At 39.2% G+C, this 13,719-nt stretch overlaps 1 protein-coding gene across 1 annotated transcript in view; it reads left to right on the top strand.

The window, feature by feature from the left end:
• The window catches only part of LOC126184313 (nose resistant to fluoxetine protein 6-like), a 331,804-nt gene that overhangs the window by 109,814 nt on the left and 208,271 nt on the right, over window positions 1-13,719 (top strand). Inside the window, exon 3 of the mRNA XM_049926689.1 lies at window positions 10,396-10,589. Within this exon, the coding sequence (XP_049782646.1) occupies window positions 10,396-10,589 (194 nt within the window). The remainder of the gene's footprint in view (window positions 1-10,395; window positions 10,590-13,719) is intronic.

Here is a 13,719-nt window from a genome sequence, read left to right as displayed (position 1 = left end):
AACATACAAGTTCTTGAATTTTTGAGTCTTTACCAGCAACAAATACATTTGTTGAATCCCGCTACGAGGAACCACAAAAATCGCAATGCCACTGCAGATGCATGGCAACGCAGTCAGCAAAAATTCAGTATGGATTGCATAACAACGGAATTAAAAAAAGAAAAGTCTTTAAATTGTCAGCTTATCGTTTGTACCACAAGATAACAAGAGATTCAGTTAGTGTAGGTGCATTAAGTCACAAAGTATATCGTATAATATGGTTCGTCTACGATCTTATACCTTACTTAAACCTTGGTGATTTCAAAATGCGAACTGTTAGAGCCAACCACTCTCTTCTACTTTTTCTTTTCTTCTCTTTTTCTTAAGTGGGAAAGTATAATTATACACTCTCAAGCGCACAAATGCACAGACCGCGATGTGTGCGTCAGATCTGTTTACGTTGACTCTAGACGCGTTCAAGTGACTGTTACTTTGAATGTGCTGGCACTGTCCCATAAATATTGGCCAAAATTGGCACCAGTGTGTGGACAAATGGTGAAGTACACTGCAGCCCTTTTGTTGCGTGCTGATGTTGCCAATTCGTTATCGTTGTTCGTAGCCATAGAGTTTCCGTAGCCAATCAGATGACGGTATACGGTGGACAACGAGAATCGCTGAATGTAATGACTTGTTTGGGCGGAACATATGAATTAATTACTTATGTTTCCGGTATGGAGAGCGCAAGATTGACGATTATTTATCTGGCTTTTATGGATTGTAAGGTTGGTTACTGTTTCTCGTATTTATTTCTTGTATATGACAGGATATCTCAGGAGACATTGTCGAGCGACTTTTGTATCTGGACAGTGTCTATAGATAATCGAGCGATTTTGTATGTAGACAATTGAGAGACATTTCTTGTCTGTATACACGTTTTGCAACAAAATTGCAGCACTTTTGATTCCTGTTTGAAATGGGAGACATTAGACTATATTGCACAACATTTCGTAGTGTGGACGTGTTGGTAGAAATGGCCTCCAGTTATTCTCTTTGCGACGAGGAAAAGCTACGTTACTTTTATCATTTTTGTTTTTCTTATTGTTAAATATCATTTATCAAGATGTGGCCAACGGAGAAATTGTTGCAGCTGAATGAAGATCTTCACGCAGCATCATGATTGTAGGCAGTTGGTAATTCCGAATATAAAAATCACAACAAGAAAAACTTGGCTATAGAAGAGCCGTCAAAAAATATTAAGTATCAGCGAGTGATGTTGAAAAAAAAATCATTCTGTCTTCTACTTTCAAAATCAAAAGTAAATTGCAGCCGGCACGAGGCCCATCCACAAACAGTTCAGGTTTCTACGAACGTCTCCTCTTTCGATTTCTGTAACTGTTATCATCACTACACAAGCCACGAACCCAAAAGGATCAATCCCATTTAGCAAATATTGAGGAACAAGGCATTGGGTGAGTGTGTACACGGGACAAGCATCTAGTCAAGCGACATGTTTATAGACAGTCCCTCAATAATGTCTACAGACAGTCGCTCGATATTGTATACAAATGTGTGCTTGTCTTTAAGATATTGTTTCTTATTCTGACATTATAGTTTGATTGTGAGTTTAAGCCAACAAATGTGACTGGAGGAACAATGGCTGTGGAGACGGGGGCTTTCTGTAGCGTGTAACCTGATGGTAGTTTCAAACACTTTCTGCGGTATTTTCAGAATGTCCCGATTTCCGAGATGGTGGTTAGGCAGGAACCTAAGAGCACTGTTTAAATTTTTACAGAATGTTCTGTTTTATACGACAGCATTCTCCATAATATATTCCATTATGACGCCACGTAATTTCATACACAAAACATCGTGACGAAGTGTATCGTATGCTAATTCTCACTTGTTCCGCCACCTTGTTTAAGTACCCAACTCATAATTTGTCGTGTTCACTTTACATCATTTACCGCGTAAACAGTTATCAATTACTACACGCAACGGTAAAGCTGTAAGTGCACCTCTACTACGTTTCACTATTTCGTTGTTAGAACTTCTTTAGTTCTACTAGGCAGTTATTTGCATTTTTTAGCATCGTTTGCCCCGCTTTACACACCCCAGAATCATTTTTTTGGTCAACATTTTGTCACGTAGATTCACATCAATAATACTTTTCGTTGTTGCTCTTGGCTTAATAATATCCGCTGCATAGGATGTACTGTGTTCTTTGAGAAGTCTTGTCACGTTTTTTCCGCGGCTGTCCGTTAAAGATAACACACTTCATTCGTATTTGTGCTATTGTACGTTTTTACTGTCGTTGCCTTCAATATTAGTTCCATTATTACGTGCACTGGATGGTACCGAAGCACAGTTTCTCAGCGTCACTGTTTTTCGTAATACTGAATTTAGACCTATTTTACGCTTCTGTCGACATGGTTGACCTAAAAGTTCATTTTCAGTTATCGGTTCAATCTCTTTACTTTGAAGATTTTTCATGTCACTACTCAGTGCCCTGATGATTAAGTGAAGGCTAGACATGCACTCATTTATCTTCACGATTTCGTTCGCATAATTTGCACACACTTTATTTTCACCTTCATTATTTCGTTTTTCTCAGGGACATGATTCACTTGAATAGACAATGCTGCCGTCACATTTTACACCATAAGATATGTGTAATACCTTGCCTTCCCCCTCACTATCATTTGTAAGTAGTTGCTGTGATAATGTATATACCAGCCCTCTAAAGCCACTAAATGAATAAGCTCTAATATAGCTTGTATCACAACTCCCCTATACATTCCTTCTTAGATGCACATAATGTCCCATTACCATCCGCCTCAAGGCTAAAGTTGTTGACAGCCTTATGTTTTTAGAAGTTCTGGTACTTCTGAGTGTTGATCAGAGCACACATTTCAACATTGTTACAGTGTTGGTCTCTTACATAAATACCAGTATCTCAGTATACTCTACATGCCTGAGTGGGAAGTGATCAATGATTTTAGCTTTAATGAGAACTTCTCAATCTGGGTACATCTAGCAGATTGGGCACATATCCAAACGGAAGCACCAAAATGAATGCTCAGGGAGGTTAGGTGAATGTTGTATTGTCAATTCTCTGCATTTGAATATCACAACATCACTTAGGAACAACTGGATCACATCACAAATGTGATCCACCATGCCACTGATTCGTCTATTTCACAATTGTGAGACCAAGAACTAGTATTACCTGTTCTCTAGTGAAATGAGGAGTGATACTCAGATACTCAGCAATCAGGGACAGATTTGTGACTGCAGAGGCTCAAATGGTGAGTAACTGTGTAGAACCTCGCAACACTTCAGTTGATAATGATAAAGGCGTGACAGGTTATTAAAGAGAGCAAGAAGATATTGCGGAACGTGTTCCTGGACTAAATCAGATATTCCAATAGCTCATTGCACATATAGGCAGCCATCAGAAGGATTTCCAGAAACCACTGTTGCCCACTTTTAGTAGCTGTACTGAAAGAGCAATTATTTGGAAGTGGATTTTAACATGTTGCATGATAACTGTTTCATGTAGGTTTTTTTTTCTTCCTCCCCCCCTCCCCCTCCCCTTAAGCAAGACATAAATTCGTAAGTGATCATTTTAAGCTTCGCTCTAGTAATTCAAGAACGTTTTAGAACAGTGACCTATTTACAGCTATAACAGTTTGAGTGATAGAGTGAGTGTGCAGACGACTAAAAGTGAAAATAGAAAGGAGGGAGTTTTCACCACATTGATCTCAAAATATGTTAATGAATGTCCTACCAGAATGCATACACATGCACACCCAGTTCAGTAACCTCTCTTCCTTTTCCACAGCAGTTCCTCCAGTTTGCTGTCAACAAGAGGGACTTTCTCCTGTTAACCCCTCTAAGGGCACTGCTACTCTCCACCTTATGATTTGTAGGCAGTTAATAATGCTTGACCATTTATGGAGATCATTCAACTCTATGAGACCATATACCTACCATTATCCATAAATTAAGCCCACCAGCAAATGTAATCATAAGGGAAGGGAGGAGAGAAGAAGAATGGGCACTTGCATCTCTTGGAATTAACAGCATAAGCTTTTCATTCAGCACAGAACTCTAATGAATTATTAATATGGTTTTGATTCTGCTAAAACTCATGTTTAGTGGTCTCTAGTATTCCATGGACAAGGGCCGTGAGATATCCTGTAGCCTAAGCAATACCTAAATAAGTTAGGATTGTTTAGTTATAACACAGTTCACAGAAAATAGTCCCATTGCCCATGTTGTAGGTTTCGGTACATACATGTATTGAAGAAATGTATAAGTTTTTGCAAAATGGTGCGAAGTAGAGTTTTAAATCTTTTCTCTGTTGCTTCCTCATACCTGCCTTTGTCAAGTTGCAGCAAAGGACTAGTCCAAACCTGAGCACTGCAAAATTCCACAGAAAAACATTTAAACACTTCCCAAAAGGGCATTGCCCTACCTTCACCATCTTCTTCTCAGATGCCCCCCTCCTCCCCCTCCCCCTCCCTCACACATGCACACAAAGTTGAATGTTATTGTCTCTCAGCATATTCTCCACTTCTCAATTATCTGTCAGTTGAATGGGGACATCCTTTTGTGAGCACTGACTGATGTGGGGACGATCGCCAATGTTTGTATGGTATTTCACATTGTGCCGCCTGGTCTGCCATATCTCCACAGTGGACTGCATCTTGAAATGGCTGTACGAGGTGTTTTCCATAAGTAATTTAACACTTTTTTTCTCAGCCTGTTTTGGTTGAAAAAATGTGAAATTTGTTGAGGGACATTGGGGGGTATTCCCATTTCAGCCCATGTGGTCTCATGAAGTTTCTATAGGTCACGGCACTATACATAGCCTTCAACGTCTGTAATGGAGATGTGGTCTAAGCAGAAACCTATAATTGAGTTTCTTTTGGCAGAAAACCAGAGCATCATAGATATTCATACGTGCTTGCAGAATGTCTCCGGAGACTTGACAGTGAACAAAAGCACAGTGAGTCTTTGGGCAAGGAGTGTGTCATCATCACAACAAGGTCGTGCAAACCTGCCCGATCTCCTGCATGCCAGCCGACCATATGCAACTGTTACTCCTATAATGTTGGAACGTGTGGACACACTCATTTGAGGTGACCAACGGATCACAGTCAAACACTTTGCTGCACAATTGGCCTCACACAAGTCTGCACACCCAAGAGGAGCTCACAAAACTTCATTGGACTGTTCTTCCTCATCCACTCTACAGCCCAGATCTTGCACCTTCTGACTTTCATCTGTCTGCAAAGATGCACTCCGCAGGAGCCCGCAGGAAGCAGTACATGGTTGATGGGAAGGTTATTGATGCAGCAAGGGGTTGGCTATGATGTCAACCAGTAGAGTTGTAACTTTTGGATGTACAGACCCTCTCAGTAAGGTGGTGAAGGCCATCCCATGACACAGAGATTAGGGCACTGCAGCCAAAAGAGTGAGGAATAATATTTTGTATTGGAATTCTGAATAAAATCAACCTGGTTTTTTTTTTAAAAAAAAAACGGATGTGCTTCATTACTTATTGAATGCCCCTTGTAGAATGGCCATCACACGTTGACATTGATCCTCGGTCGAGCACGGACCTTTTGTCAGCTGGATAATAGAGGCCTCTGGTGGCTAGTTGGTACTGCTAGAGTAGCTTCCTCCTCTATCAGTGGCACATAGTTGACCATCCTGGATTGGTTTGGCCATCCCCAGTGCACATACCCTTCAGGGTGAGTTCCAGTTGTTCCTGACAATTGGTTACCCAGAGCTCTCCTTGTCCATTTGTGATGATTATAATTGCTGCTAGTGTATAGATTTGTTTTGTGAGGCTGAATTGGATTTTCATACTGAACTAGGAGTTCCTTGTTACATTGATCATCCAGACTGGTATTTGAGCAAATCTTGTTGATGGTGGTGGGCTAAGTACATCTTCGATGGTAAACAATTGCCAGAACAGTTGTATTGCATGAAATTGTTGGAGTAACTTTGCAGTCTTGTGCTCCAATCTTCTAGTCAGCTTGCAGAAGTCCCATCCAAGGACAACATTATGTCTGTATTATTGTAAAATAAAAAATTTAAAGGGCTGTGTTCTGTCATTGATAGTTAGTCTCACAACTCAGATTCTTGTTAGCTTGAGATATTTTCTGTTTGCAACATTCAGCATAATTGCCTTTGAATTTTGGAATGTAATCTTGTTCATATGGCTACAAGAAATATCTGATATCACAGAAAATGATGTCCCAGAATTGACTAGTGGACGGGTTGCTCATCGCTGATGACATCAGTCTTATTTACTGATATCTTTGCAACTGTCATCCAGGGAGGATTTTCATCTGCTATGGTGCCTACTCCATAGATAGACACCATGTTAGTTTTCCTGTTTCTTTTTTGCAGGTGAAGGGCTGCAATATCTGTATGATGACAGGGAATGGCTGCGGTACAGGGACAGCAGTACATTGGAGAGCAGTATAGTGAAATTCTTCATTCCACTGGTCAGTTGTAGTCTTCTGGAGTTGCCTGACATGGATATAACTGCCCTTTGTTTGATATCTTGTGGCATGACAGTCATCAAACATGTATCTTGTTTCTTTACTGTAGCATGTGATCTGTGCAAGGTTCCCCCAATGGAAACATAACTGCATATTGTCCTTCATTCTCCAAATGTCTGTTTTTCTGCATGGCACTCAAATTGATGAGAGAGCTGGTTGTATCCATGTCACCAAAAACCTTGGAGATTGTCTGACAGTTGTGATGTAATACCAAGATTTCTGCCTCTAGTCTTCAGTTGACATGTGTCTTGTAGAGATCAGTGCCAATGATCAACAAACCTCTTCTTGAATCAATGACATTACCTTATTCTTGCTGGGTATGATGGTCAAGACATTTGTGTTCCATATTAGTGGACAATGTAAAGCCTTTTATCTATATCTGTTTGCTGTATTAGTGATGCAAGGTTCTAATGATCTCCAGCGACTGCCACCAGCACAACATTTGAAAATTTGTCTAGCATCTTGTGATGTAGTTTGTTCTGGTGTACTGCCTGGTGGGCTGTCGCCACCTGATGAAATCCTCTCTGTTTATGACATACTCCAAAAGCAGCTCTTGATAAGTGTCCTTTGCCACACCCTTTATTTGGTGTGAAACTTTGTTGGCATCCACCTATTTAAGTTCACAGTACGATACAGCACCAAAACATTCTGTGTATGTGACCGCGTCACCTCCGCCTGGTGTTGAACTCTGTTTTTCAGTTGTTCTTCAACTATATGGACATGCTACTGATTGTCACCAGATGTTTTCTTAAAATGCAGCTAAAATTTCTTCCTGCTCTTTAGCGTTTGCTCTTTGCTCTTGAAACACTGACAGGCTGTACTGTCCAAGTAAAAGTAGGCACTGGCAGGAAACACCATGCCATCCCACCTGTTGTATTTAGCAACAGAGTTGAATACTTATAGCCATTCTGTTGCATCCTGGTCAGCATCTCCCAAAAACACTCCTATATGCCAGATATGCATATGTCTCACCAATTTATTTGTATCCGTTGTTCTCCTGATAATCCAAACTGTAGGAGAAATATTTTGTTTGTATTTGGATTCCTACCCATGAAGGTAATGACTTTTGCAGGCAATGTCAGAGATACTCTGCATCTCCAGCAAACTATTAAACTGTGTCTCATACAACTCATAAGCAAGTACCACAATGAGAGCAAGGTCATTAACTAGAACTAACACTTCACACTGAAGGCATGTTTATTAAGCACACATGAAAATAAAGATGAGATGAACTGCCTGCTTCAGCAGTGTGTGCTCCTGTTTATACATACATATAATATTCTAGCAAATTGCAATATTTGAAAAAAAAGAGAAGTCCTAGAAATTAGAAATGTTAAATCACAAAGAACTTCAGGAGGTGGGTACTGAACTAGTGACCTATATGTTTCCAGCCAGTGACTGTAACCACTATGCCATGGCATACAATGCAGAGCATATGGTAGTAGTTTTCATATCAGTTCACTCTTTTCCTCTTTTGACTGCCCTGTGTCAGTGTGCATTAGGTCTCTTCATGAAATGAAATGATCATATGGCATTGGTAGCCAGGAGTCGCCACCAGGGGCAGTTCGGCCACTGAGTTGCAAGTTTTTTCTGTTGACACAACAGTGGGCTACTTGTGTGTGAATGATTATCAAATGATGATGAGGACAACATAACATCCAGTCCCAAGGGGAGAAAATCTCTGATCCTGCCGGGATAGAACCCAGGGCTGCTGCATGGCAGAAGTGCTGTATCATCGATAGGCACACAAACAAAAGATTTGGAGCTTGGCTAACTTTCAGATTGCACTTCCTTTTTCTAGGTGTAGGAAAACACACACACATGCACACGCCTGTCTCAGTACATTGTGCTCGGTCGACTACCAGCTCTTTACTGGTCCACTACAGTCTGGAACCGCACGACTGCCTCGGGCATGGATGTGTATGATGTCCTTAGGTTAGTTAGGTTTAAGTAGTTCTAAGTTCTAGGGGACTGATGACCTAAGTAGTTAAGTCCCATAGTGCTCAGAGCCATTTTTGAACTGGTCGACAGTGAGTGTACTGGGTGAGTTGTAGGTGTAGGGTGGGGCCTCAGTTGACTGCCAGCTAGTCTCCCTACATTGTGCTCAGTCGACTGCCAGCTCGTCTCCCTACATTGTGCTCAGTCGACTGCCAGCTCATCTCCCTACATTGTGCTCAGTCGACTGCCAGCTCGACTAGCCCCCCCCCCCCCCCCCCCAGATGGTTCCCTACTCTCTCAAGAGCCACTAGACACCTCCCTCTAACCCCATCCTCTCTCCATGTCTCTCCCTACCCCACCTTACACCCCCATCTCTCCCAGTATGCTCACTGTGGTCCAGTAAAGAGCTCACAGTTGACTGAGCACAATGTAGGTAGACAGGCATGTGCATGTGAGTGAGTGTATTTGTGTGTTTGTGTGCATGTTTTTTCTACAGCCAGAAAGAGAAAATGTATTCCAAAAGCTAGCCAAGCCGTGTACCTTTTGTTTGTGAGCCTATCGATGACACAGCACTTCTGCCTTTTGGTGAGTTGTCTCCTTTATGCCTAAATAACTTGTGCAGTACTTCATTATTCTTGATTTGTTTGTTGTAAGGGAACATAGATTTCTTCACTAATAGTGTCCAATTTTAAATACTTCACTAACTTTAAAGTATCTGCAATGCACTGAAGATCTTAATATGTGTATGAGAAAGACTCATTTTTATAAATGACCCGTTCTCTCTTTAACAATCAAGAAAACATTTTTGGAAACACTTTGCATTCTGTTATTGCTAAGAATACATTTCTAAGTTCTCCATGAAGGGAACTGGATAGGTGCTTGGCCATGACCCAGTTGGAATCATCCTGGGATTTGCCTGAAGCGATGTAAGAGAACCTTGGAAAACCTAAATCTGGATGGCTCGGAAGAGCATGACTTTCCATCGTCCCATATCTGAGGTGAATGCCTTGGTTGGATGTAGACAACAAATATCTGTTCAGCAGATGTCTGTACCTGGGAAAGGATGAACTTCAACCAGAGAATCTGTTTCCGAAGACATTGTTATGAACCTTATGGCAGCGTTTTGTAGAAGTGGAAAGAATATGATAACGGTTAACTTGTTCACATATTTACAACTGCCTAACATATAGAAGAGTAATGGGACAATCCCAACGGTTACAGTGAATTATTCAAGAAGAGAAATAGCAACATGGGTAAGAATGTCAAAAGCATCCATATATGAAATGACTCTGATGATTTATGAAGATACAACCTTGTCCATCTATCAAGGCAAGAAAAATGGAAATGCTCTTGTTCTCAGAGTCCATATAAAGATCTATAGTCTGCAAACTACTGTGAAGTTGTTTTGTGAAGTGCACAATTTTACATTTCTGAACATTTAAAGCAAGTTGTCAATATTTGCACCACTTTGAAATCAATCTTTGCAGCATTTTGAAATCTCATCAAGATCTGACAATATTTATGCAGCTTCTTTCAGGCAGTACTTCATTATAAATAACTGTATCATCTGCAAAAAGTCTTAGGTTACTATTAATATTGTTTGCAAGATCATTAACCTACAACATTAACAACAAGGGTCCCAACACACTTCTCTGGGGAACACCCGAAGTTACTTCTATGTCTTGTCATTGACTGTCCATCCAAAAAACATGCTGCATCCTCCCTATGAAACCATCATTTATCTTCTTTTCAGGATTTCCTGTTATCATTTTAATATTTTTTGTCATTGTTGAAATTGTGTTATAAAATTGTGTTATTTGTGTCCAAATTCAAAAGCTTATAATCTACAGTCAAAATATTTGATAGATTATTTGCTGTAATTTGATCTTTTTGTGTACAGGATTTGATAATAGTTGGGCTGTGCCTGCCTGCCTCATGTCCTGCAAAAGAGGTAGCTGAACTGCTGGATGCAGCATTCCTTTCAAATCCTATATACATCCAGAAGATGTACAACATGAGCTTCAGTCGAGTCCAGGTGGAATCACTAAAGGAAGATGACTCATGGGTGTCAGAACAAACATTTGTTACTGTTGAGTAAGTTAACATATTGAGTATGTATACATATTATAAATTAAAGTCTCCCACCACATTTTTCAATATGTATGCGAAGGCTTATCTCAGGCACAACTGTAGGAATTTTGAGACCGTTTCCACTAGTAGATGAGTGATTCACAAGGAATGTTTGTGTATATAGTTTATTATCACTACACCAGTCAAGTTGTCTTTCTATAGATATGTAGCGCTATTCATGCAAAAGTCGTTGCTAATAGTATACTATAGTTGACTTGGCTGTATCATCAATTTACTAATTACACTGTAATATTTTGTAACTTCTTATGCACAAAGAGAACAATACAAAAATATTGCACACACACACACACACACACACACACACACACACACACACACACACTCACACTCTTTCTCCACACAATCTACACTGTAATCCATTGCCCAGCGTGGTTGACAAGAGCACTGATAATCAGTACACTGTATAACGATATTCACTTTCAGTTAGGCATAATTATGTGGATTTGCTGATGGTCCAGCCTGCAGCAGAGGGGGCACACACATCCACTACTTGTTCGTAACTGCTACACAACTCCAAACTCCACACTCTACTGAACAACAGTGTCACTGACCCAGCGTGATTGGCACTCGATAATCAATCTCTCCGTATGCAACCTGGGTGGGCGTGTAATGTACATCTCTGAGTAATGGATCACTGATTCCTTACAATTGCACCCTAAAAGACTTCTTTAGTGTCTAAATAGAGTTGGAAAACAAGTGCAGACTGTCATAGACTTTCATAAGTAAGTGTAGACTATGGTAATTTTCCTAGTAGCCATGGTCTGTTAACATTGGAACCATGTTACCTGTATAGTAGATGCATTGCATACCTATAGGGCATTACCTCATTTTGATCGCATTGTCTGCCTATGCGATCAGTGTCTTAAACTAGAACTGGTGAACAGTTTAGAAACAGAATGAGGATATATAAAGGGCCATGGGACCTACAGAACATTTTTCTTCTTCATAGTTATCTTCGTGTCTGTTACTTAAAAGTAAACAGAATTTATAGCAAAATTGAAGTTTTCAATGTTTAATTCAGATTTTATTCAAAGATTATTGACTTGTAATGTGAAACAGAGGAATCTTGTAGTTTACAAATATACAGATTTATCATATAGTGCTAAAAAATGCAATTTCCTGTTTGCAACATTCAGTTGTTACCTGAATATCGCCTGAGAAGCTGAAAACCCATTTGTGATGAAATAAATGTAATTTTGCAGAACATTAGGAAGTGGTTTTCCTTTTCTATATTATTGTGTTCTGCCAGTGGAAAATTCAGTTAATGTCATATAAACATGTTTCTGTTTTTCATAAACAACTTTCCCACACTTATCAACAATAACAGGAAACTCTTGCCTTTGATCATACTTCAGTATGTTCTATTGAGTACAGAGTAACTACAATAATTAAATACATTTTTTGTGTTTGTTCATGTAAACTGTACTTGCATCGAAAGTTATTGCTATGGTTACATAAAACTGCAGAAGTTATGTGATCAGCTAATTTGTATTTTGTAAGGATATAAAATATACAATGGACTAACATTTAATGATGTGCAGTTCTAATTATGTGCAAAACAAACAAAGAACAAAGAGAAGTCATATTTTATCATTTTCTATATCAGACATTCATTTGTGTTTCTTCCCCTACTATTACTTAAGAGTTGCACTCTACTAAACCTATGATTTGGCAGTTTTTGTACAGTACATAAATGACACAGTAAATGATAGGATTACCAGTAGTATTAGTAACATTGCTAGCAATACTACTGGTAATCCTACCATTTACCGTGTCATTTACGTACTGTACCAAAACTGCCGAATCATATGTTTGGGAGAGCACAACTCTTAAGAGTAAGCGAAAAATAAAACAGAATAAATTCTTAATAATTACAAAAAGGAGATAAAGAATATTAAAACTGCAATGTATCTTGCATAAATTTCCTCTGGCTGAGGTAGTGGATTGCCTCTACAAAAATATTTTATTCCAAATTTACAATACATCTTAATTAAAAATGGTAAATATTTTCACAAGTTTTATTTTGCATTTAATGACAATGTATCTTTCTCTTCAATAGTTTGTTTGGGACATCAAACACATAGCTGTTGCTGGTTACCTTTTTTGGAGCACTGCACAAAAAACACTCACTTATATTCAGCCTACCGTTTGGTTGCCATCCTTTCAGTAGAGTGCTTGGCACCCATACTACTACCATTCCGAATCATATTTATTCTCAACCCACATTGGACACCACACATAGAAGGAAGAGAAGAAATACAATAACATAGCAACTATTCCATTCTTACGTTTACCAAACTATTTACATGAAACATATTAAGCAAAATATAATTTTAGTACATCAATTTATACAGCTAGATGACAGTTTATTATTGTTCATTAGGTTAGTTAAAACTGTAAATGCTGACTTAATGCTCTAAACCTCTCTGACTAATGTGGTTGCCCAGAGAAAAATTTCAGAATAAATGACTATTCTATTATACTCTGACATAGTGTATGTATTGTGGTTGAATAACTATTATCATTGCCAGTAAGTGTAGTACAGTGTGTTCTTGAAATTGGTATTCATTATCCAATTAATAGTGCCAGAACTCTACTTTTGAAGCCTGATACAAATACATCCACTACAAATATCCTTATAGCTAAATGCATCATTAAATCACTATTCCTTTGCCATTCATGACTAACACTTTACTTGCTATGATTATACTGTCTTCATCATCACATACATCTATGAGGGGCATTCATTAATGCAAGACTTTTTTTTCTCAGTCATTTTTGGTTGATAAGATGTGGAATTTGTTTTGAGACATCATGGTATATTCCCACTTCAGCCACTATAGTTACGTGGTGTTCCAATGGCTATTGGTGCTGTATGTAGCCTTCAAAGTGGTGTCTGTAACAGAGGTGGGCTCCAAGCAGAGAGCTGTAATTCAGTTTCTTTTGGCAGAAAACCAGAGCATCACAGATATTCATTGGTATTTGCAGAATGTCTACGGAGACTTGGCAGGGAACAAAACCATGGTGAGTCGTCAGGCAGGGCATCTGTCATCATCACAACAATGTCACATAA

This window comes from Schistocerca cancellata, chromosome 4 (genome assembly GCF_023864275.1).
Source record: "Schistocerca cancellata isolate TAMUIC-IGC-003103 chromosome 4, iqSchCanc2.1, whole genome shotgun sequence".
Lineage (NCBI taxonomy): Eukaryota > Metazoa > Arthropoda > Insecta > Orthoptera > Acrididae > Schistocerca > Schistocerca cancellata.
This window is presented reverse-complemented; position numbering and strand designations above follow the sequence as displayed.